Source organism: Dysidea avara, chromosome 7 (genome assembly GCF_963678975.1).
Source record: "Dysidea avara chromosome 7, odDysAvar1.4, whole genome shotgun sequence".
NCBI classification, from domain to species: Eukaryota; Metazoa; Porifera; class Demospongiae; order Dictyoceratida; family Dysideidae; genus Dysidea; species Dysidea avara.
In genome coordinates, this window is record NC_089278.1 from 6,175,956 (window position 1) to 6,200,820 (window position 24,865).

The 24,865-nt window shown below is 40.2% G+C and overlaps 7 protein-coding genes across 8 annotated transcripts; 4 read left to right on the forward strand and 3 right to left on the reverse strand.

Annotated features, from left to right (window-relative positions):
* Positions 1-15: 15 nt before the first annotated feature.
* On the forward strand, positions 16-4,298 carry LOC136261870 (tetratricopeptide repeat protein 7A-like). Its single transcript, XM_066055954.1, has 18 exons — positions 16-166; positions 219-340; positions 390-549; positions 597-777; positions 1,771-1,849; positions 1,896-2,135; positions 2,183-2,275; positions 2,534-2,629; positions 2,677-2,849; positions 2,900-2,972; positions 3,024-3,125; positions 3,174-3,232; positions 3,286-3,402; positions 3,453-3,535; positions 3,586-3,687; positions 3,733-3,833; positions 3,884-3,988; positions 4,036-4,298. Exons 1-18 carry the CDS (start codon positions 52-54, stop codon positions 4,261-4,263), a joined length of 2,229 nt encoding a protein of 742 aa, XP_065912026.1. The 5' UTR covers positions 16-51; the 3' UTR covers positions 4,264-4,298.
* On the reverse strand, positions 4,241-5,832 carry LOC136261888 (ribosome biogenesis protein NSA2 homolog). The gene is made up of 11 exons (XM_066055978.1): positions 5,745-5,832; positions 5,579-5,646; positions 5,462-5,527; positions 5,360-5,413; positions 5,160-5,310; positions 4,881-4,965; positions 4,737-4,831; positions 4,649-4,687; positions 4,499-4,600; positions 4,393-4,444; positions 4,241-4,339 (listed from the first exon to the last, which is right to left on the reverse strand). The coding sequence occupies exons 1-11, from the start codon at positions 5,745-5,747 to the stop codon at positions 4,272-4,274; spliced, it is 783 nt and encodes a 260-aa protein (XP_065912050.1). The 5' UTR covers positions 5,748-5,832; the 3' UTR covers positions 4,241-4,271.
* Positions 5,784-13,191, forward strand: LOC136261871 (proton-coupled zinc antiporter SLC30A5-like). The gene is made up of 13 exons (XM_066055955.1): positions 5,784-5,924; positions 5,997-6,119; positions 6,177-6,243; positions 6,297-6,382; positions 6,441-6,522; positions 7,022-7,109; positions 7,541-7,779; positions 7,827-8,085; positions 8,201-8,385; positions 12,028-12,185; positions 12,232-12,361; positions 12,418-12,765; positions 12,822-13,191. Exons 1-13 carry the CDS (start codon positions 5,893-5,895, stop codon positions 13,134-13,136), a joined length of 2,112 nt encoding a protein of 703 aa, XP_065912027.1. The 5' UTR covers positions 5,784-5,892; the 3' UTR covers positions 13,137-13,191.
* On the reverse strand, positions 13,115-13,832 carry LOC136261892 (anti-apoptotic protein NR13-like). The gene is made up of 2 exons (XM_066055982.1): positions 13,342-13,832; positions 13,115-13,293 (listed from the first exon to the last, which is right to left on the reverse strand). The coding sequence occupies exons 1-2, from the start codon at positions 13,789-13,791 to the stop codon at positions 13,168-13,170; spliced, it is 576 nt and encodes a 191-aa protein (XP_065912054.1). The 5' UTR covers positions 13,792-13,832; the 3' UTR covers positions 13,115-13,167.
* On the forward strand, positions 13,813-16,074 carry LOC136261890 (uncharacterized). Its single transcript, XM_066055980.1, has 3 exons — positions 13,813-14,253; positions 14,310-14,494; positions 15,930-16,074. The coding sequence occupies exons 1-3, from the start codon at positions 13,875-13,877 to the stop codon at positions 16,038-16,040; spliced, it is 675 nt and encodes a 224-aa protein (XP_065912052.1). The 5' UTR covers positions 13,813-13,874; the 3' UTR covers positions 16,041-16,074.
* On the reverse strand, positions 16,007-21,007 carry LOC136261864 (furin-like). The gene is made up of 11 exons (XM_066055943.1): positions 20,733-21,007; positions 20,579-20,683; positions 19,866-19,961; positions 19,715-19,811; positions 19,628-19,665; positions 19,420-19,582; positions 19,106-19,278; positions 18,840-19,052; positions 18,686-18,786; positions 18,400-18,633; positions 16,007-18,344 (listed from the first exon to the last, which is right to left on the reverse strand). The coding sequence occupies exons 1-11, from the start codon at positions 20,901-20,903 to the stop codon at positions 16,124-16,126; spliced, it is 3,612 nt and encodes a 1,203-aa protein (XP_065912015.1). The 5' UTR covers positions 20,904-21,007; the 3' UTR covers positions 16,007-16,123.
* LOC136261880 (probable serine incorporator) lies at positions 20,972-24,425 on the forward strand. 2 transcript variants are annotated; one of them, XM_066055968.1, is made up of 14 exons: positions 20,972-21,131; positions 21,190-21,354; positions 21,410-21,570; positions 21,622-21,710; positions 22,094-22,187; positions 22,428-22,471; positions 22,538-22,614; positions 22,667-22,766; positions 22,822-22,923; positions 23,491-23,599; positions 23,649-23,718; positions 23,803-23,824; positions 23,920-24,082; positions 24,137-24,425. In XM_066055968.1, exons 1-14 carry the CDS (start codon positions 21,108-21,110, stop codon positions 24,303-24,305), a joined length of 1,389 nt encoding a protein of 462 aa, XP_065912040.1. In that variant the 5' UTR covers positions 20,972-21,107; the 3' UTR covers positions 24,306-24,425. The 2 variants fall into 2 exon arrangements, with proteins under 2 accessions (XP_065912040.1, XP_065912039.1); XM_066055967.1 differs by lacking the exon at positions 23,803-23,824 and having other exon boundaries at positions 23,889-24,082.
* Positions 24,426-24,865: the final 440 nt, after the last annotated feature.

Below are 24,865 nucleotides of genomic sequence, written 5' to 3' on the forward strand. Positions count from 1 at the left end.
AAAAGTATTTATAAATTTTTAATAAATATTTTATATTCTTCGTGGGGTACTATGTTTAAGAAAGCGCCAGTTGCACAGGAAGAATTGATTAAAGCTAGAGTGTGCGGAAAGTGGGAACAAGTATTATCGCTAGAACAACGCTACAAGAACAAATCTGCTATTTCCAGTATGCACTCCGCCGTATATTATCGGATACTGTATTGTATTGTGAACTATAGATGGACTACGATGTGTAGTGAAGGCAGAGGTAATTGTGGAGCAATGGTTGACTTCACAAACTGCAGCTCTACCAGCTGAAGCATTGGATCAACTAAATCATGTTGTTAAGAATCCCAATGAGGTTAGTTAACTAACGTGTAGACAGGCTTCAGAACTTGACGTTAATGCAGGATCCTGTGCTGCTAAATGAAGCATTAATAATATTAGGAAAGTGTTACTGGTATGCAGAACGTTATAAAGAAGTGTTGAAGGTGCTAAACCAAGTGAAAGTGTCTACATCAAACAGCCTTCACCATCATAAACTATTAATAGACTATCATGCCTTTTATGGTGAGTGCACGATAAAATTGGGTCATTGTATTATGGGATGACTTTAGGGTTATGTCAGGAATATGCAGCTCAACAGGACAAAGCATTAGCTAGTTATGAACAGTGTTTACGTCAACTGTTAGAATTAGCTAATGAGCTGGAATCGTGTCCATTTCGTAGTGATGTCACAGTACCTCATTCAGTATATGTAGCAATTGTAAAGGGAACAGTACTGGCTCTCAGTAAAAGGTTAGCAATGATAGCTAGTTCATAGATGTTAGGGTGCCTTTGTTTGTATTAAGGCCACTACAAATAAATTCTGTTCCCCATCCTCCACTCAGGCATATTTGCATGTGAATAGGTGGTCCATTTCCATTATAAGACTGGCAGCTTTGTGAGCCAATATTTTTGTGTAAGCACAAGCCTAAAAATCTGCAGAAAAGCATGCTTAAGTTTTAAAACTGTCTCAACACAGACATGAACTTGTGCCACCTCAATAACACACTGACATGTGAGTTGACACTTTTACATGAGTGTTTATAATGAGGCTATAGTATGCAAGAAAATCAGGGGGGAAATGGAAGAATATGGAACATTGGAACATTTTAGTGCTAACAGTGAACAGGCGGGCAATGGGCCAGAAACAGAATTTGTTTGGAGTGACCTAAAATCAGACAACACATGTTGGGTCTACTGGTAGGGGGGGATTATCTTAACATAAGATCTATGTTCCAAAGGTATGTGGATACTGAATCAGAATTAAGTGGGTAACTCTTACAAGGTTTACTATAGTATGTTCACGTTGAGCTGAATCCTGAAAAACAGCTAAAATTTAAAAGTGGATTTTTTCTCAACAGAGTTAACATTTCAGCCAACCAAATGATTATTGGTAACAGCAAAAGTGTCAACAACAGGCATATACGGTTTGGCTTCATAACTAGTTTGGGAAAGGGCTGTAATGGACATTGCACTTATATATGGCTTCCCCATAGGAAATGTGTAGTGAAAATTTTGATTGGCTGTAAATATTATCTCAAACATTTGAACAAAAAAGATTTTGAAATATTTTTAGCGGGTCAAGCAGTACTACAAATGAGCCAAATTTCAAGATCGTATCCATGAGTTATTAAATGTTTTTGAGGATTCAGTTCAATGTGAAGGCAGTGAATCTGACTTGCTGAAATCATAAAGTGTGCTATTTAGTGTTTTGCACCAATGGCTGATCTCGTGATCTCATTACAGGGAATATGGACGAGCATTAGAGTATTGTCGTAAGATATTATTAGCACATAATCTAGTCTGGTTGTCAGGGCTACAACAGGTGGGTATGGCTGGTGTTTTGCTAGTGCTCACATGATCCTTGGTAGGTGTGTCTTATGCTACTATCGGAACTATTAACACTGCACTATCCTGCATCACACCACATGCCCATTGCTGCAACCACTCAGAATGTACATTGTGCCACAACCGCTATTGAAGAAGCCATGCTAGTGCTATCGCTAGCAAGGAGTGGTGTATCACATGATACCAGTAGTGGCATCATCATCCTGGATCATGTGATCACACTAATCCTCACTGAGGCTAATCTTCCTGGCAGTCTGGCTGAGGTACAACATGTTTATGAGTTACTATGGTGATATGTTGATATTACAAGATGTTGGAAGAGACATTGAAGCTGCTTCATAACAGTGGAGCAGGCCTATCCCAGCAGTTCAGCCTGGTCCTATCTGCTGCTGGAAGAGAAAAGGTTTGTAATTGTATACTAGAATCAGTTTTACTGAAGTGGTGGTTTATTAATTTAATATCACGAGAAGATCAAAATACTCTAATAGAGCAGTCACCTACCCTTACATATCATTCTACCATCAACAACTAGTTGTTATACATTCAAACTCTCTAAGAATGTGTTGTTTTGTAACCTATCTTTTGGAAAGTGTTTTGTACCTTTACACTTACGTGGAAGGATGTTTATTTGGTTTACAGTATGCATATTTATCCTATATAGCAAGCCATGACAGTGATGCAAGAGAATGTACAGTTGTGCTCACATGATCCCATTACACTTTTAATGGCCAGCAAGACAGCCCTACAACAGAGAAAGGTAATACCAGTATATCGCTATGGCAACTGTTTAAAGTGCACTCACAGGTCGATGAAGCCTTACAACTAGCTGAACGTGCTGTTCCTTTAACAAAAGGTCACTGGTTGTTACCTAGAGCTCACCAGATGTTGGGGGCGTGTTATGCTACACTAGCCCAACAAGAAGCAGATCGATCACATAGACAACATTATCACCAATCAGCTGTTGAGAACATGAGATGGTAATTAATGTATGTTAGTAACTATGGCAACTGTTGATATCCCTATGTAGTGCATGTAAGTATGATAGCAACAACATTGAGATGTCGTTTGAACTAGCTTTGCAGTTATCAGAAGGTCGTGAGGTAATCAAGCTTGACTCTTGCACTGTTGTGATATAGTCATTTGGATTATAGGTCACAGCAGCAATGACAGAAGTCAAAAGAGCTTTAAAGTTGGATAGTTGCCACGTGAACTCATTACACCTGTTAGTGCTGTTATTGTCTGCTGAGAAGAAAGTATGTAACCATAACAACTGTAGTTATAGCAACTGTTATTACTTCTAGTACAAAGAGGCAAATGATGTGTGTAAAATAGCCCTGGAGTTGTCACCAGCTAACTTAAGGTGTTGTAAAACATACCATAATCCATTAGTTCCTATAGCTTATCTCTGTACAGTGTATGGCTGTGTAGTGTACAACTGGAGTTGTTGTTGCTTGGTGGCCAAGTGGCCCTACAAACATGTAAACACATTTTGAAGGTGTGGCAGGACAAATACGGAGGCACAGACGAGAGGTGGGTGTGTACATAAAATACCTTGCCATTAACAAGGATCACATGATCAGGGGTAATGGTGGCCTACTAAATGTAGCAACCAAGGACCAATCTTCATTAGCTGATTTGCCATTTGGTGAAGTGCATCCTTCAGGTGAGCTAGCTGCATCTTACACTTGTAGAATTTCCCCACCCACCCTACAGGAGTGTCGTTTAACGAGATAATCTCTGACACAGACTCCACAATGTATACTGCAACAACTAGCCTGGCTGACATATTGCTGGCTAAAATTTGGTGCTTGATTGGTAAGTGTTGACATTAATGTACCCTACCATCACATTGTAAAATAGCTGAAGTGTTCCAAGTGGAGGGAAGATATGTGGATAGCTTATTAGCATGTGTGAAGGAGGCATACCTCTTAGCTCCGTCAAGTCCCCACGTGCTTACACAGGTACGTTTTCATAAGGGGTGGGGGATTTGTGTTATCATATTTGTCACCAGTTGGGTAGGATCTTAGAAGGCAGTGGACGCTACAATGAGGCTAGTTCTTACTATTGTCAAGCAATTGCTAAGGACCCTTCATTTGCACTAGCCATGGCTCACAGGGTAAGCAGCTAGCAGTACACTAGATGTTATCAGGGTGCTCATTTTAGGGTCATCTTTTTGCTGTTGAAGGAGACCTTGAACAAGCAGAACAGTGTCTGAAGGAGTCAGTAGAGCGAAGTCCACTAGACCATAAGGCATGGCATTGGCTGGGTGAAGTTTGTGAGAAGAAAGGAGAGACAGCATTAGCCCTACAGTGCTACACAGCAGCCATGAACTTTGAATCCACAGCAGCAATCATGCCATTCACTAGTGTAATTGATGAGAATAAATTATAAAATTTTTATTATACTAATAAGACAGCATTGATACATCCATCATTCTCTGGGTGATTTGTGACTTGAGCATATTTACCTGTAGGAAAGGCAATGTTATAGAACAGTACTGTAGCCCATAGTATGACTTACCCCATGCTACCTTGCCACTCTGAGTGACCAGGCCTAGCTCACTTACATTCACCTGTATTAGTATAAATCATTTCATGTAACATGATTTGTCATCGTTACACTGTACCTCTATAATTGTTCCTTTTGTAATGACCCCTAATTGTGTATACATTGGGGACTGAGGGTTCTTCTTGACTCCAATCAGTGGTAAACAAAAGGTTGTCTTCAGCTATCAACAACTACAATTATAAGACAACCCTATCCCTCAGTGATTTACCTCAGGATGTGTGACATGAGCTTTCTTGAATCTGAGTGCCTACAGAGCAAGTAGTTTATACTGTATTGATGTGAATAAGCATACATACCATTGGTCGAATGAATCGTTCATATTTTGGAGGTTTTCTTGTGAATCCCTCTCCCACATATGTCACCTTGGTAACCATGCGTTTCCATGCTTTCCCTGGACACCACCATTGAACACATCACCATGACAACAAGAAAAAACCTACGTCTTGTCTTCCCAGTTCTGATAACTTTAAATACCTCATCCTCACCCATTGCACTTACTTTAGGTATGGGAACACTCCATTTTCCCTAACAGAACAGTACATACATCATAAATTCCAGTACTAGAAGGCACCGTACAAAGTGTCAACCCATACACTGCTAAACAAACAACCTAATAAATGAAATGGCAACTAAGGAAGATAAGGGGAAAAGACAACTGCTTAAGTGATGGTTTGGATTTAGTCCTATACTTGGTGGTCAAGACACATGTATGTACTCACAGCTTTCTCCTTTCTCTTTTGTTTAATTGTGTTGCTCAACACTTTAGATCGTGACTGTTGTTCTCTGTCCAACAAGTACGCTGGTACTGCTCCTTGTCCAGCCATTGGCTCTTTTTTCTGCTTACTAGCTTGTTGTTCATGTTGTTTGATCCTGTAGTGCATTATTGACATCTAGGATGGATTGGATTAACAGACCATACATCTTTTTCATCAGTATTTTCTCCTTAAAACGTTGTCTGTTGTATAACTTTGCCCTAAAGCACACAGAAATGGTAACAATTACATGGACTCAACTAGCATACTTTAGGCCATGTAGTTTGTGTATTTTTTCTGATCGAGCATGAGGCTCTCTCCCTTCCTTCTTCCTCCTAAAGTAGTCACAATGACAAGTAGCATTATTACAAAGTTACGTTACTCACTTTTTCTCGAAATGGTCCAGTCTGTAGCCATGTCTCTTCCGAGATTGCTCGATGTATTCGTTCTGAGGCTGTCAATAACGACACAGATAATTACACACAGTAAAAACAAGCGCGAACACGTATCCTAGATGCCTGGATAGTAGCTACTCGATTACACCATACTCACCATGAGTTATGACAATGTACGTTGTATTAGGGGAGAGAGTATTAATTAGAATTATAATGTGCGTTATTTAGAACACATAGTAAACAGTTTATATAATAGGTATTTATTGTTTAGTAATAGAAATTTTATAAAGAAGATATCAGTTAAAATGTCGTGGATGAGACACTCCAGTAGAACAAGGTAAGGGTGCCGCTATAACATTGAACATGTCTGGTGCATGTATTGTGTGGCACGTGATGTTTCACTGTCCAGGAACACCCAAGCACCAGTCGTCATCATAGCAATTAAAGCAGCTAAAGTTTTGGTGTGTTTTACACTGTTTGATTTGTTGCCGCTAGTGCCAAACATATTGCTACTATTTCTGGTAACGTTAGGGTGAGTATTTAAGTTGTCTGTATATAGTCACATGATATCAAATATGTGTTATTTCAGTTGTGCAGGGTTACTGGTTGGTTTACAGAGACCATTCTCCTCATCAAAGCGTCTCACTAGACCAGTGGTAAGTGTGTTGTTGTGAAGTTGTCACTTATTATTACTATATATATCATGTAGTGGATTAAGATATGTTGCTATTCTGTCCTGGTTGCAATAGTGAATGTATTATGGATAGCTGGCCTGGCATCTTGTGGTCCTGTCAGGTATGTACAGCTGTGTATGTTCTATTAGAGAGTTTTGTGTGATCACTGTCCACTATAGGACAACACTGTTATGGGATTATAGTGAGGTTGCCATGGCAGCAGTGCTCAGTATGTTGCTATCTTGTGGAAGTCATTCAAAGGTACATAAGATCATGTGAGCTCATGTGTATATTATATATGTGACCGGATCTGTGAAAAAGGGACATAATTGCACAAGCCTAAATTTACAGTATAAAGCATTGAATACATTGGGTGAAGTACTTGCATATCATTGAAAAAATTCCATTTATTTTTTACCCTTCTTTCTTAGTGAAGGAAGGGACTGACAATAAAAACCTGGATATCATCTTATTCACCTACTCAAGAGGAGTTGGAAAATATTTGTTTTGTTGCAGTAGACACAAGGATACTTAAGTTATGAGCGTTTGTTTACATCATGTCAAAGCAATTGCTGTACAAGTCGATTTTTCTGTTGTTGCTACTTTGTAGGGCTGTAACTCCCAAAGTTATTGGCAAATGAAGCTGAAACTTGGCTAAGTAGATTATAAATATTTAATAAACAGGAATTCAACAAAAATGCGATTATGTCCTGTTTTCGCAGATTTGGTCACGTATGTAATGCAATGATCATTTTTTCAGTCAAGAGGAGCAATTTGTTACCTCCTTGGGTTACTGACACTCCTTTTGTTTGACAATGACCGATCGGCAGCCCTACAAGATGATCACCGTATCCTAAAACATTATCTAGTGTTGTATAACAGGTTAAAGATGTGGAGTCTAAAATTTCTGCGAAGTAGCTAATATAGCCTCTATTTTGCTATATTATTAAGACAATGGGGATTTTCTTTGTCATTTTTTAAAACTATTAGAATCTAGTATATATAGGTGGCTTTTTGCAAAGAACTGTTCACTTGAACACGTACAAAACTTTTAGTCTTCTAGCAGAAATTTTGTGAGCCAATCTTTTATTCACAAAATTTGAACCCCACATAAAAGTAATCATTTAAAATCTCCAGTTCTTGTTAGGTTAGGTAATCCAAAGGCTGCAGCACATGTTGCTGTCAGACCTTCAGTGCTGGTCATTGTAAAGTGCTAATACAATACAATACAATACAAAAGCCTACTGTACAGTATTATTTCACCTTAACATGTATCCAGCTGAGGGTACTCACACTAGTGTAGTTGTTCATCATGTTTATGCTTTTTTTGGAATGTCAGATCACAAGAGACAGATGTTGGTACTAGTGGTTGCCATAGTGATGTACAACTTACAAGGTTATGTGAAAAAGAACCTTGCAGCAGAAGTAGGTGGAGCTAAAAGGCTGCATGCCTTAACGATGGTAGTTGTTACGGTCATGCTATGCCCTTGGGCTTTTTACCAATGGCTAACCAATGAGGTAACAGAATAACTAGGAGGTGTGGCTGCTGATATGATGTACTGCAGGTGGAGTTAGGGGTAGGTGTGGCTGCATCTATTGTCCTGTGCAGTATTGTGCTAGTTGCTGAGTTCTACTCAGACATTTCACGAGGAATCTCTCAACAACAGTCACCACAGCAACCAAGCTATCATCACATAATTCTATTGGCTACAACTGTTGCTGCATTTTTGTTTGCTGTGTTGCTATGGATACACCCACCCTGGGTCAATGTAAAACATGACGTGTCTGTTGGCCTGATCATTGCAACGGTCTTGTTCCTGATTGGTTAGTTTGAATATTTTTTCCTAATGTGTATAATTGTTCTCATTCCTGATTGGTTGATTTTGTAACTTTGCATTTAATTATACCTTTTATTAAATCTCGTCCCTCTCCACTATAGCTGTCAGTATGTTGAGTCACTCCAGTGGAGTGGGACAGAGTAGAACATTGGTAGGATACTCGGCCTCAGGATTACCATTGTACTCTGGAGAGGTAAACCCATCCAGCTGGGTAAAGGAAAGCCTTCACTCCATTTTAGTCAATCCTGACTCTAGAAGAATATTTTACTTCCTCTGCCTCAACCTGGTAAGTGGATACTGAAATATGATGGGGAGTCAATCAATGTAGGATAGGGGAGGGGTTTGTATGATTGATAAGTACACAAGGTCAAAGGCTAGGTCAAAGGTCACTAAAGTGAGATGTGGGCAAATGTAGCATGATTTCACTTCAGTTCCTTCTGGCCTTTGTCAAATCATCAATTATGTTTTGTGAAATTTGCTGCATGTAACACTAGGATGTTGATCCATAGCATCAGATACTCTGATCAATGGTGCTGCCATTAGGCATATTAATGGTATACAGTAGGAAATATTTAACCACAATAGGAGATTCAATACCATTATAAACCATACAATCAATAGTGTCATACTTAAGGTGGAATACAGAAATAGTTATCACTAGTTATTACTTAACACTCTCTGAGCATATGTATGTATTGTCTGTGAGGGCCAATAATAGAATCTTTGGAAGGTACTCCAGTTGGCTGTGTTGAGGATGTCACATATGTGGGCTCCCTTATCCAAAACAACTGAAGTAGATGCTCCCTTCACAGAGTTCTCTCAACAGTTCTTTAACCCAATGTGCCAAACGTTGAGTACATACTGGTTGGAGGGCTTGACATAGGATATGAAAAGTGGAGCTGCTTTTTCTAAAATTATTGTTCATCATTGGTTAGTCGCAGCTTTGTATTGTTTCAAGCATTGTACAACACACAGCTTGTCATTTCCAACAGAACTAGCAAAGGGAAGCTCTTTCAAGTATGCTCTAGTGTAATGTGTCTTGATCAATGGGGAATTAAACCAAACTTCATCAATAGTATAGTGGTGAAACCAAAGGTCCAGAGCCTGTAATTCTGATATGCTACTAAGGACATGAGCATCACTAATTTGTAGAGACAGTTGCTTTGGAGAGAGATCATTCTTCTCCCCAAGTTGCATGATGTGATTCAGTACAGTGCTGACATCTCGGGTGTGAGTATATCTTGGCTGAGGTGGTCTTGAATTGTATATAGTGGTTTAATCTGGTCAATTGGGTACTCCTAACTGTATCAGCAATACTTTAAACCTTAAACAATGAAGTGAGAAATCTAAGAATAGCTGCACTCTGCAAGAAATAAGATCAACTTCTATCCTTTGACACCAGCCACTCTATCCAGATTGGTAAACTATGTTTGTTCCTGCCAGCAATAAAGTTGTTGCTGCCGGAGACTATACAGGCAGCTAATCTTAGCCTGATGAGGCATATCAATGGGTGCAGCTGACCCTTGGGATCTCTGAGTACGTCCTTCCGATCTGGTAGGAGAAGTGGGAACTCTATTATCAATTCTAGCAGCATTGATTGGGTGCCACATCTGATTCTGTCACAGGGGAGCCACTAGTACAATTGTGCTCTGTTCTAATATTTCTCACCTTCTGGGGGCATTTGCCTATCAGTGAGAAAAGGAGGAAGCGTAACCATAGGCCTGTCTGGTTGATGTGGAAGGCATTGGTGCTGGGTCTGTCCTCCAGCTCACATAGCTGTCTAGTTGTTGATTCATTCTCATGGCAATTAGGTCTACTGTGCATGGTCCCAAATGAGTACTAATTCTTTCAATTAGGTGGAGCTTCCATTTGTATTTTTCTGGATTCTTGGTCTGGGTTAACAGACCACTCTTCTCTCTGCATTACTTGAGTGGTATGTACTACCCAATCAGAAGAGGTTGGCGATTTAAGTGCCCTTAAAACAAATTATGCGAAACTCAATTTTATTAAAGAGATTTATGCATCAATCTCAGTTTTAATTCGGTACAGTATCATTGTTCCGATTATAGAATACATACGTGACAATTCTGGAGAAGTTCTACACACCAAACCACAACTTATTAATTTCACCCCAATCACCAAGCGCTTTTACGAAACAAAGGAGTGGCGGATCTAGATGGGTTTCTGGGGTTTCGACAGAAACCCCCTTTTAAATTTAGCATATAAGCTTAGTGGCATTCTCAATACATAAACATTATTGTATTGCCAGTAGCATGCATGCAGTTGCACCTAACTAACACCATTTATAGCTTTTAAACCCTCCGCAACACTTCACTTTTCATCTCCCACTGCATTAAAAACGATCGAGATACTCTAATAGAGCAGTCAAGTAACTACTCTAATAGAGCAATCAAAGCTACAGCTTGTCCATATTTGCCCTAAAGTTAGCTATATATATTTAGTAACTATTTACAGTTTAAAGCATTGAATTTACTGCAATTGCTAACTAAAAATAGCCTAAAATCCGATCTCAGAGCTTCTAAAATCTCAAACATTTTCCGGAGAATTGTCATCAGATGCCTTATTTAGCTATACCAATTTTCAGAAACTCCCTTTTAAAAATCCTAGATCCGCCACTGCAAAGTACATCACCTTGAAGCTTACGTGAAACACATCCAAATATATAATCAACCCCAGCCAACCCCATCGTTTTTCAAATTTGTATTATGACTATTGAGGGTCATGTGAAATACCAAATAAAACAATGCAATTAAGGGCAATATATTTATGTGGTGCTTAGAGCACGTCCAACCTCCTCTGCTACCCAATATACACAGTGCCCTCTGCATGGAAGATAATTTCCTCCTTTGTTGGATTGGAAGTAAGATTTGGTGGATCTCACAGGCATGTGAAGTGGTCTGTCACCTCCAACTATTGCTCTTGCAATCCATACAAGCATTGCTCAGTCCTGGTTCCTTCTCTTCTTCTGCAGATGATCATTCACCTCAGGATCAATGTGGGTACTCGAAGGACACTAGAACTCAGTATAGGGTAATCACTTAGGATGGATTTCTGTTTCTCCTCCATCAGATTCCTGTCAAAGTTTAATTCTAAGCATGTTTGCCTTGACTCTGGGGGTTGCCATGAAGATTCATTTGGGTCAAATGCTGGTGGTTCCCTAAACTGGTTTGTTTCTTTCTCACTGAGTAGGTGGGCCACATCAGATTCAGCTAAATGATCACTCTTGTTACCATAGGTGTCTTCCCTGACAGTGATCATTGTACTAGTTGTCTCGGCCAGGGTGGGTTCCCAAACGATATCCTGCCAACCTTGGGGTGGAGCCATGAAGGGCCATGCAAAGGGTTGGGGTGGAAATGGCACTGCTGGATTATAGAATGCTCCGTGAGGAATATGCAAGATGGCCAACCCACTGGAGGACGGCACTACCTCCGTTTGAACCACAAAGGGTGAGGTGTGGGCAGTTGTTGTACATCTTTGCTGGGTCCGCCAAGAGGTTATCAATCTTGCAATCCACATTCTGTATTTGATTCTCCATCACTTTTGCTAATACACATGGTGAGGTATATCTGCTGCACAGCAAAAGGAAAAAGAGTTATGATGCGGAGCATGTTCATACTATTTATAGAGGACGGAGCACATGCAAGGATTCTGGAACACTATAAGAGCTACGATCTTGCTGTATGTATATTTGAACGAAATATGCTGTGCAGCAAATCTCACGAAATATGAAATTCTGTTCAATTACTCTATTAGAGTACACACCTATAATATATCCTACTAATAGAATACACACCATTTGTCCTGGTTACGATTCCAATCATCATTTGGTATTTGGATAATGAATTTGACTCCACTGTACAAGTTGCTGCCCCCCCTCCCCTTGACTACATGCTGTTTGTTATTATAGATGTTTACGTTTGTTGAATTGCTTTATGGAGCTTGGACCAACAGTTTGGGACTAATATCTGATGGTTTCCACATGTTGTTTGACTGTACTGCATTGCTCGTGGGCCTCCATGCAGCTGTTATGTCCAAATGGCCCCCAACAAGGATTTACTCATATGGGTAATGATTACTTGTGTATGTGCTAGTATTGTTATTGTTTGTGTAGATATGGTAGGGCTGAGATACTGTCAGGATTCATCAATGCATTATTCCTAGTTATCATTGCTTTCTTTGTCTTCCTGGAGGCCATAGGCCGCCTGCTAGAGCCACCTGAGATTGATACAAATCGATTAGTGGTAATATATCAACTATATAGCTAAAATGTATAAGGATTCTATTTTGTCTCATATAGGTTGTGTCCGTAATGGGATTACTAGTCAATCTGATTGGTGTGTTTGCATTCAGTCACCATGGACACCATCACCACGGACACCACGACCATGGACACCACCATCACCATGGTAACAGCAACATGAAAGGCGTGTTCTTACATGTCCTAGCTGACACACTGGGTAGTGTCGGAGTAATCATCTCTTCATTACTGATACAATACTATGGATGGCTGATAGCTGATCCAATTTGCTCCATGTTCATAGCAATACTAGTGTTTGCCTCGGTTATACCATTGTTACGGGACTCTACCCAGTCATTGCTACTAGCAACAGCCAATCAGGAGGAAGTATCTCACACTCTAACAAAGGTATGCTACCATATACAATTAGAAGAAATTAAACTTTCAACTTGTTACAATTATAGCTATTAAGATCAGATGGTATCCTTGGCTACACACATGCACACTTCTGGCAGCTATCATCCCATGGATTAGTTGGTAGTATTCACATACAAGTCACACCTTCAGTCAACCAACAACGAGTAGCAACCATGGTGATTGGGCTACTAAAGGAGTGTGGTGTCACCCAGGCTACAGTACAAGTAGAGAAAGAACTATTCTTTAACAGTGAACTGGCCAACACAGCAGCCATTGATGCTGCTAATATTATAGACTCCACTCCACCACATGTATATGTGACTAATGGTCCCACCATCAGTAGTAATGTTAAGGCTATATAATTCTAATTTCATTGTTGTAAATACACCTGTGCTATAAAATACCAATTTTCTTTAATCCACATATCCCACCAATTCCTAAAGTAACAAGTGCACCTACTCCGAATACCAGTGCAGAAGGTTTGACAACTCTTTCATCAAAGTACTTCCACAAGGCCGACTAAAACAAAACACCAAGTAATAAATACAAAGTTGTGCCAGCACTCACCCAGCCTCCTCTAATAGTTATCCATGGTAACACTCTCTCATGAATTATGGTGTCCATTTGTTCTAAAGTATGTGGTACCTGTTCCTCTAGTCCATGTTGAGCAAGATGGACAACTAGTACTCCAGTAAATGATACTAATGTGACCACACTACCCCAGTGAACATCAGCCGCCAACATCTCTTGTACTACGCGGTTGTACACGGCCGGCACATTGTCTGGACGTAATTCTAAGTTGACACACAGTTGCTCAAAGTGTTCCCCTCGATCTCTTGATAATTGTTGCGCTATTTTGTGCAGGATTTCTTCAGCGTCTTCGTCATCACAGCAATTACTTGAAGTACATTGCAGTCTTAACCGTCTCACCAACAAATCATAGCCGTTTAGTTCTAGCTGTTCAATAATATAATTCCGAGCAAAGTGCCGGACTATTCCGTCACGTTTGGTCGCCATTTTCCTTTGATGTACTTTCGGCGTGTGGTTATAAACATATAGCCCGGGGATTCACCCAAATATTTAGTACATCGCTTCACAACATGTCTACCCAAGACGTTCCAAAGAGCACTCCTGCTAAGACATCAGAAGAAAAGGACGAGGAAAGAGAAGATGAAGAAGAAGAATTCGAAACGAAAACCGAAATACGCGGAATTTTAGGAGGTTTTGTATCGACCAAAGCCAGTAATGATCCTGAAATGGACAAGCAAAGTTCTTCTATTCTGGAGGATTGTATGAAAGAACAAGGTGGTTCAAGTGACAGTAAACTAGTAGGCCGTGAATTGGCCAGTATTGCGGAAGAAATAGAAGACAAACTTGGAGATAGATTGAGCGGTATTTTAGAGAGAATAGGATCACCCGATCTCGCTTTTAGATCATTTCAACAAATTGCAATAGGACTGTTTACAATGAATGGAGCAGGTTAGTTGGCTATGCTAATGACCCACAAGAGATCAATGTGTGTTATATTATTGTAGTTAATGTCACATGGAGCAGAATAGCAGCTGTAATGGGATACTGTTACCTACTGTGTCGTCATTTTGTACTGCGCTATAACAACCCAAGAGCTGTAATTGGTTTCTTCACAGCAGTGGTTGGCTATCTAGCAAGATTTATCATTGAAAGTCGAGTAATACAGTGGATCCATTCACAAGGCGGATGGGTTAGTTGGCATATAGCATACGCATGATAAATATCTATGAGTGGAGACCGAGTGTGGCCCTGACTAGACATTGGGTGACCTGCAGTTTGAATCCTGGGGTTGGAGGGATTTTTTTTCCTTACTTTGGCCCCTTTTCTGTTACACCTTATCAGTCAGTCAGTAAGTCAAGTCATTAGGTCTAAGTCCCTGAAATTAGGTTAGGTAACCCTAAGGCTGCAGCACATGTTGCTGTCAGACCTTCAGTGCTGGTCACTGTAAAGTGCTAACTAGCTAGATATCGTGATTGGGATCCCGTTCGGGATAAGTTCTCGACCACACCCATCAAATAAAGATCTAGGTGGACTAATGGTGATAGAGTGTGGAGATCATACCTCTTAATAATCTAGCTTTTTCCTTACAGTAAACAAGATGACCTCACCTGTCTAGCTAGCTGCACACTCATTTATCGACTCGAGATACTCTAATAGAACAGTCACTCTAATACAACAGAGATAGTAATAGAACAGTCACAAGTTACACTGTAACTAGCAGTGCTACAACAAAAAACTGAACAAACTAGTATTTTAATTTAAAAATTAAGTAGGGATCTATGCAATAAAAAGTAGTAGATAAATGATGGTATTACAGCATAGCTTGGTGGGAAAATCCCTACTTTGGCACATTAGCTATAATTTTGTTCAATGCGACTTTCCCACCAAGCTATGCTGTAATACCATCATTCATCTCTCGTTTCACTACTTTTTATTGCATAGATCCCTACTTAATTAATTTTAAAATTAAAAATACTAGTAGTTTAAACTGTGCTGCTACATTCACCATTGCATGTCACGCAGATTAAGAATTGCCATGATGCTGGTATTGAATAATAAACTTGGTTATGACTTACTCAATAAGACTATTGCCAAATGCATCTAAAAAGCTATATATTTTTGAAACTTTCCTGTGGGGGCATGCCCACAGACCCCCCTAGATAGAGCATGCTTCACATGCTGAGTGTGCTTCATAAACCTGTTGAATGACTTCCACTTATGCCTCTCAAGCAAATCCTAGAACTACCCATGTTGAAAAACTATCTGAAAATTTCTAGATCCGCTGCTGTATTATTAGCACACAAAACAGTTGATTTTTTTGTCAAGAAATCCAGGGATTCTTGCAAAACAAGCACATATAATATAGTGGAAGTCATGTAAAGTCTGCTGAGCCCCAGTTAGAGAATCATTTAAACAAGTGACGAATAATACATAATTATCCTACCTCTGGTGGCCACCCGTCAGTCTGGTGTGTGTTGTTGGGATGAGTTTGGGCCAACAATTTGGTAATGGTCAACTTAATACCTACGATGGTGATACCATCAACAATGTTTTGCAAGTGCCACCTGAAGTCCTCTCCACCATGTGTGTGTTTATATATATCTTATTGTCGTTATTCTCCACAGAGAAGCATTCTACAGCGTCCAGCAGATATGAGTCTACAAACTGTTGCTTGGGTGGCAGCTGGTGCAACTGTAATTGGTGTTGGTATTTGTATGTGGATGTATTTAAAATGATATTCACAATATAAAAAAAAATTGATAATTCAGAGTTGAATATAATTAACATGCACATGCATCAGAGAATGTGTTGGGTTCAATCATGATTTTGAGAATAGTTCATCTTCAGTGTCTGATCCAATGGATGGTAGTCCATCACCACTGCGTGGCATCAACATGTGATAACTTGCTTTGTTAGTACGACGACGGTAGATGAGGTATGCCACTGAGCCAACAAGAACAACAAATGCCATGATGACAGCTATAAATAGAAAACCCAGCAAAGGTGTGTTGGATGAAGACACTGGTCGTTCACTGCTGCTTGGTGAATGGGTTGATGGGGGCACACAGTGAGTTTGATTGGCTGTACAGTCACAACAGTCATGTAAATTACCACCATCAATACAACAAGGAGCACACAAGATGTCAGACAAACGATACTGAACTTCACAGGAATGGCATTTATTAAAAGTAGAGCAGACTGCGCAGTGGTCACTACATGCTTTACATACACCATCTTCTCCATATTCACCTCTGGGACAGCTTCTCACACATAAGTCCTGAGAATGAAAATATCCTTTACTACATTTGCTACATTTATTGTAGGTGGTACAATCACTGCAGAAGGCAGGACAAGCCTCACATTGGCCATTATGTTTCACAGATCGTGCAGGACACTCCTGGACACAACGATTAGCATCAAACACTAGTGGACTTGCACATGTTAAACATTCAGTCTCATTGGGCCCCAGACATGTCAGACACGAAGGATGACATGAGCCACAGTGAGGGGTAATTCGGTCATGATAGGTCCTGTCAGGACAATCTGACAAGCACACACCTCTGTGCAGAAACATATGTTCTGGACAGGTGAGACAATTGTTGGACTCTCCTCCGTCACAGGTCACACATTTCTCGTCACACTGTAGACACTTTGTAGTGGCATTATCACCATAATATCCTGGTGTGCATTTAATAGAACAAACACCAGTGTTTGGTAGCAGGTAGAGACCAGGTTTGCAGCCAGAACAGTCATCAGGTGATGAGCAGGTGGCACAACTTTCTAGGCACGGTTGACATGAACTGGTCATGGCATTGTAGTACAAGCCCAAGTCACAGCTTGTCCAGCACCGGCCATTGTTTGCCTGACTGTCATTAGAATAACAAGTGACACAATTATCTGCTCCAGGACCATTACATGTGACACAGCTCTCATGACACTCTGCACAAATACCATCAGAAACAGAAGCAAACCATTTGTCTGGGCAGGTTGAGAGACATCGTGACACCTCACCATCTCGTAACTTCTCAGTGTACAGGAAGTAACCATCACTACAGCTACTACATGTTAGTGAATTGTCACAACTCTGGCAGTTATTGATACAGGACACACATAATCCATCGTAGTACTTTCCAGGAGGACAGTTTCCTTCTGCCTTACACTCTGTACCATTGAGCACATGATGTGGCGGGCAAGCTGTGCAGTCACTGGATCCAGTACCATTACATTCAGCACATGACTCATGACATAATACACAAACCATATCAAGCTTGTTGAAGAAGTGGTTCATTGGACATGTGGTGTTGAGGATACACCGGCCACCTTGTAGTGAGTAGTGTATAGATGAACAAGAGATACAGTCAGCTGAGTTGGGACCACTACACTCGTGACATGATGTGTCACAAAGATCACATGATCCAGTATTCTTGTTTAGATATGTTTGAGGTGGACATGACTGGCGACATATGCCACTACTGGTAGTAATGTAATTGTCACGACATTGTAAACACGTGGACTCATCAGTGCAGTTAACACAGTTTTGAGGACAATCACGACACATGTGTAGGTTCTGGTAAGTGCCTTCAGGACATTCATCAACACAACCCAGAGTTGATGCCATTTGTAGGTTAGCACACTCATCACAAAAATCTGCCCCCTCACTGGCACATCCACGAAGACAACTGGGGTCACATGATCTTGGAATACGACTGACAGAAGCAGGTTGTTGTGATGTACCATACAGCACCAATCGAACACTACTGAGATGAGAACTAGAAGAGTCTATTTTCAATGTCCAAGTACCGTCTGGCTGTTCCCCCCAATGATGCACTGACATGAATGGCCACTCATGGAAATCATTAGACCGATAATCTCGTGATCGAGTTTGCAACAGGTGTGAGGTGTAGCCACCAGGTGATGTGAGATGAACACTTACACCTCCACGACGACCCACAACTTTAATGGACACAACTGCTTGCACATGTTCCAGATACTTGATATTACAATTGGACTGGCTAACTTGAACACTATACTTGTTCCCACTAAATAACATTAAAGCATCATTTACAACAATTCCAATCAAAGTATGTTACTCACCTCTTATGGTTTGAGTCATATGGAAAGGTGCATGCCACCTGTTCAGGGACAGTCTCCCAATGACGTGCCCGGCTCACCAGTGCTGTTGTGTCCATCAAACCAAACCCATACAAGTGGCTAACATCCCGTCCTGCCCCATTGACCTGCCAGTCTGAAGACCGGATTGATTTCATTGGCTCTGATCTTGATGTCAATACAATAATGTGTTGCACATCTCTCCAAGTGAGCTTGGGACTATTATTATAACAATATATGAACCATGAGCACTAAAACATAGAACACTCACTTTGCTTGTAATGCTAGGGCAACAATGCCACCTGCAAGTGGAGCAGCTGCACTAGTACCAGTGTGACGACGGGTACAACTATTACGAAGATCAGAACTGACCTGTTAACAGTGAATCATACATATGTATTATGTTATGTAACAACTACACTTACTATTTGTCCCTCACTAGCACTACCACTGCTGTACGTAACTGCCAGCATGGCAGGACACTCTTCAGAATACCATGGCTTGTCTCCATGCTCCCCTACTGCACCTATAGCTATAGTATAGATACTGATCACGTAGCCATCACAACTGCAACTGTCTCCATTATATCCACCATTCCCTGATGCCCACATGAATATTGAACCAAGTCCATTACGACCCTGAAAAAAAAAAATACAATACCTTATCAGTACACATTCCAAACAATGCTTACCTTTGTGATTCCATCTAAGAAGGCATGTTTGGCAAGGGTGCCTGGTCCATCTACTGTCACTCCATCATCATCTGGTCCCCAGGAACTGCTGTATATATCAATATGCTGACTATGAAATGATAAGGAATTCCCTTCTACAACATCTGTCACATCTCCATCCAACATTCTCACACCTGCACACAAACAATGTAGTATGTGTACTATTGAAACTAACACACAACACTTATATATGGCCACAATGTAATAATAACTTTGTTAGCATACATGGTATCTCCACAACATATTCATAGCAAGTACAGAAGCCAATATCTTACCTCCTATACTAGTTTCATAAGCAACACCCACACCACAAACATCATTCTTCATGGAAGATATTTCCCCAGCACAACGAGTACCGTGCTTGTTCTCATTGGTAGGATCATAACGTGGATTAGGGTCATCATCATGGTTATTAAAGTCATAACTAGCCTCAGGGTCCTATAACGTCACCATGACAACATACTACAATGTATACAAACCTACGTAGTTCCCCTTCAGATCAGGATTGTTACGTTCAAGACCTACAAAAAAGAAAACTAAATACAGAAATTAAATCTACATTGTCATTACCATCGTCCAATATAGAAACGACCACTCCTTTCCCTGTAACACCTTGTTCCCAAACCCGCTCAGCATTCATGTCTTTATTACCCGAACCATGACTTTTCTGTAACAATGAAATATGTCACACCTAGCGTGTCGATACCATCAGATGCCTTACTAAATACCACTGGGCACTAAATAGAGGGTCGGTTGGCAGATAAAAGTTTTCTCTCTTGACACGACTCTTAACCACTTGTTGCTCCACATGAAGTACCTACAAGTGAGGAACGAATAAGAGACACCCACAAATGTACAATAGTTTACTGACTAGCCCATGAGCTTCACTTTTCTACCAATTTACACATCAACACATTAAAAGTTTTGTGAATTAGCACATCAAATAATGTACTGGTATGTAAAGTTTATTTGCAATTTAATAAGCAAATAAAGTTTGGCAAATTTACCAAATTATTTAGTCTTAGCCAATCTATACATTCAGTAAATAAATTCGAAGCTTCATCACTGGTTAATTATAATGTATTAACCCGAAATGCATCTTAATTGGTACAAAACACTGAGGGGTAGGTAACGAACCAAAATTGTCTACAAAATTTCAAAGATGACTGCCCATATTTCATCTTTCAGAAATATGACTGCACATTTCATTTTTCAAGACAACAGTTCAAATATCTCCATAAAATTCAGTAATTTTTAAAATTAGTAAATCCATAAAAGTTAGACTCCGTAAAATTATGTAAATTTTTGTTACATCTTTTTGATCGTCAAATTTCATCTTTCAAACTGGACAGATTTCAGGCAATATTTTATCTTTCAGAAATAATTTCAGAAGTGATCTACGAAATTTCAGGTCATTACCTACGGAACACTTACGGCGTTCTCTGAGGATAGTGTGTGGTGCTTGAGGGTCAAACTTCTCTTGGAACGCCGCGGTGAGGTCACGTGCTCAAAATGGTACCATTGATCCATATCGTTAATCTATTATCATAACAATTAATGACTACAAATCTATGGGTAGATCACGTACCTGCCCCCTATTGATGAAGCCGTGTCTTTTAGCGACCAGATTGGCTACAGCTCGTCCCCCGTCAATCCTGACCAACCAATCATTAGTGAACGTGTCTTCGCCGTCATTTGCTGCCCGTGACGCGATGAATATTAACGAAAATAACAAACATCTTATACTGAATCGTATCATAATCTCCCCTATACTTCACAAATTAACGTAGAAATTATTATTCGTTTCCTCATGTATGACCACTTCTCATAAGAAATACACAGCGCACGTGATCTAAGTAAACAACACCGACGCCCTCAAACGCGCAGATTCCTTTGACTCATGGTGACAAGGTTATAAAGTTGACATCTGTGAAAACCGAGGTGAAAGCGTTCCTTTATCGAGATGGGCTCTATTCTGGCCATCCCCGTAAGTGTACCGATATTTTCGTTCAGAATATGTATATTTAATCTCGTTTAATTTTCAGCTTTGCTGTTTGTGTGGCCCCCTGTCAGTGGGGTGTTGCTGTACCTGTTGTCCTTCCTGGAAGAATTCCACCGTCACACGAATAATGTTTGCCCTATTTTTATTATTCGGAATTATCCTATCAGCCATATTTCGCTCTCCAGGAATTCGTGACTCACTGGATGACGTAATGACACATTCTTAATGGTGTACTGTAAAGATGTTATGTGAACATTTTTCAGAGTTTCTTGTGTGATGAACTGGGAACAGATTGTAAACGGGTGGTTGGCTACTTGGCCGTCTATCGTATCATGTTTGCTGTTGCATGCTTCTACTTCTTATTCTTTGTTGCCATGTTGTTTGTCAGAAACAGCAAAGACCCAAGATCATACATACAAAATGGGTAAGTTCCATTGGTATGTGTGTACAGGTATGGGTCAGTGACGTCTTGTAGGTTTTGGTTCTTCAAATGGCTACTGCTAATTGGTATGATAATTGGCTTCTTCTTCATTCCAGTAAATGGTGATCTTGCTTTTAGTAAAGGTATGGTTTTCATTGTGATGTGGTATATGGAGCATTGTTGATTCTATAGTATGTGAAATGTGAGTGTCTTCTAGTCTGTATAGCAAAAGTTCATAACGTAGATAGTACTAGATACTGATAGAGCCCTTGAAGGGCATAAAGTGTTATGGCTTGTGGTGCATGAGAAGTCAAGAACCGTTAGTACACAGAAAACTCATATTCACAGATTTTATGGCCCAGTTTCGAGAAAACCATGAAGTAGTTTGGTGAGAATTGTTAAGAGAGCTCAAAGCTTTGGTGTGTGTGTGTGTGTGTGCGTGCATGTGTGGGTGTGTGTGATTCAAAGATCAAGGTATATGATTGCCTGTGTATTATATGTGCACATGCAAAATTCTTCTTTTCAGCTGCACTAGTTATCGGGATGATAGGGGCATGTTGTTTCATCGTCCTGCAAGTTGTGTTGTTAGTGGACTTTGCCCATCGCTGGAATGAGTGGTGGTGAGTACATCTCATTTAATAAGATACTTTTTGTTATATTTCACACCACTTTCTAAAGTACAATAGATTCAATTTCATGTAATAAGTATTAATAATAATATTGGATAATTATTAATAACAATAATATTGGAGTAATTGTTCAGTTTAGTGTATGGGAAATCTGTCCATCTACCAACAATGCATTTCAAACTAAGTCAAACGTGTAATACTATATAGCAACTAGTATTGTGTTACATGTAGGATTGGCATGAAGGAGGAAACTGAAAATGTCTGTTGGTTAGTTGGTAAGTCATACTAGTGATTTATGATTTTCTGTTACATCTGCTTGTATTATATGTTCTTTAATGTAGGAGTCATCTTTTTCACTGTTGTCATGTATGTTGTATCACTGACTGGTATTATCTTGATGTACGTCTACTTTGCTGATGTAAGTGATTGTCATTTGTGGTACTCAATGTATAGTGTGTTATGGACTATAGCCGGATGGTGGTTGTGGGCTCAACTATTTCTTCATATCATTCCACTTGTTCATGTCCATAGTCATCTCAGTGTTGGCCATCTTGCCTCCTGTACAGAATGGTGCGTAACAGATTATGTGATTGCGGTCAATTGTTCATATGACTGTACTCTACAGCACAGCCAAGATCAGGACTGCTACAAGCTGCTGTTGTAACACTGTATACTACTTTCCTACTGTGGTCAGCTGTTTCAAATGAACCGTATGGACCAGACAAAAGTGTGTGTGTGAGTGAGTGAGTGAGTGAGTGAGTGAGTGAGTGAGAGGCAGCATAGCCAAGTGGCTAGAGCATCAGCCCTAGTAATTGAAAGGTTCCAGGCTCAATGCCCGGTTATGCCAATTTGGTGTTGTTATTGTTCCTTGAGCAAGGAACTTTACTCACATCTACCCAGCTGTATATTGGTGGCCTGGTGTCATCTGGGGAAGTAGCCCATCCAGCTTTAACATCAATGGGTACCTGGTGTTTACTGGGGAAGCAAATGCCTTGTCTCACTTAGTGGCGCTGGAGTTGTTGTGGAACTTTGGGGCTCCATGACCTCTCTTCATGAGACCTGGCAGTCCTCCTGCGGGTTACTAGCCCTGCCCTAGGAGGATTTGCCTGTACAAGGCTCAAGTGCCTGAGTGGTACACAGGCATCCCAGTGCTGGTACCCTTGGCGGCAATAGTTGTGTTTTGCATGGCTGCCATAGGCTTTACTTTGTGTGTGTGTGTGTGTGTAGTATGTAGTGTGCACAGTAAGGTGTATTCTATTCTAGCAGCATGTCTAAGATCTTTGCTATGTTACAGACTGTGACCTCAGCGGTAGAAGTGGAAATGTGTTTTCTGAAGGAAGCAATGAGGTTGCTGCTGCAGTAATTGGCATCATTGTCATATTTGGCACAACGACATACTTAACGTAGGTGTAGTTCTTGTTTACACTAATGTGGTGAGATCTTGTGTGATAGTATTCGTACTTCATCCCAGTCTGAGATCCATAAGCTCAGTGGAAACAAAAAAGATGATGATAGTTACGAGGTAGTAGCTAATTGTAGTGAGAATGTGTTTGTGAGTGAATGTTTCCTTGTGTGCGTCATCTCTTCTGTACTGTTCAATGCATAGAGAACATTACTTAAAGATTCAGGTTAGTATTGGTATAACAATTAATGTTGTGTTTTTCTTTCTTGTGTGCTATTCTGTGTGGGTAGAGAGGTCAGTCTTGTACTTGCTGCCCTGCAGCTGATGATGCTGAAGGTGGTCCACTTGATGATGATGACGACGAGCGCAAAACCAATGCTTATGATAATGAGAAGTCCAGCGTAACTTACAGTTACTCGTTTTTCCACTTTCTTTTCTTCCTGGCATCACTATACTGTATGATGCAGCTCACCAACTGGTACAAGTAAGTGTCGTAAATTTGAGCCCTACCCACTTTTCATTGCTGCTATACTTTTAGTCCAGAGAAGAGGGGTGATAGTGAAAGTGAGAACTTTGAGAACACGTGGGCTTCAGTCTGGGTAAAAATAGCTTCATCATGGTTGTGCTATGCTGTGTATCTGTGGACGCTGTTTGCTCCCATCATCCTCGGCAGATGGAGGGACTTTGGATACGAAGACACTGAGTGAATAATTAAATTTGTTTTGTTATTTGTCTGTCTGTAAACCTTGATATTATATGTGTTATTGGGGACAACACCACCTAATTGTATTATTTTTGTTTGGAACGATTAATTCATAGTATCAGAAGCTAGTTCTAGTAAGTGCCCACAACACAATAGTGACCAATTCTAATAAATATAAAGCTAACCTTAACCTTTGGTATTGCTACAATCCAGTAAAGTCATGCCACCATAATGGGGCCATTACGCTGTGCTGCAGATCCAACTTGTTCTCAATTGTGAAGTTACCTTCTCATATTCTAATAGAACAGCCAAAGCTACCTGACTGCTCTATTAGAGTTAATTACAGTTCTAATAGAGTATCTAGATCAATCATTTTCTGTGACCTTACAGGAAGACACCCAATAATTACATAATTTAGGTGCCTGACCATTAAGCATATAGTGCTAGAAAGACTGGGGTATGACCCTAATCACTGCCTTGAGTGTTGCTAAAGTAAAAACTTTATTGCCAGGTCAGAGAAATTTTAGCAATGTTTAATAAATTCCTTCTGTGTTCACTCTCCAG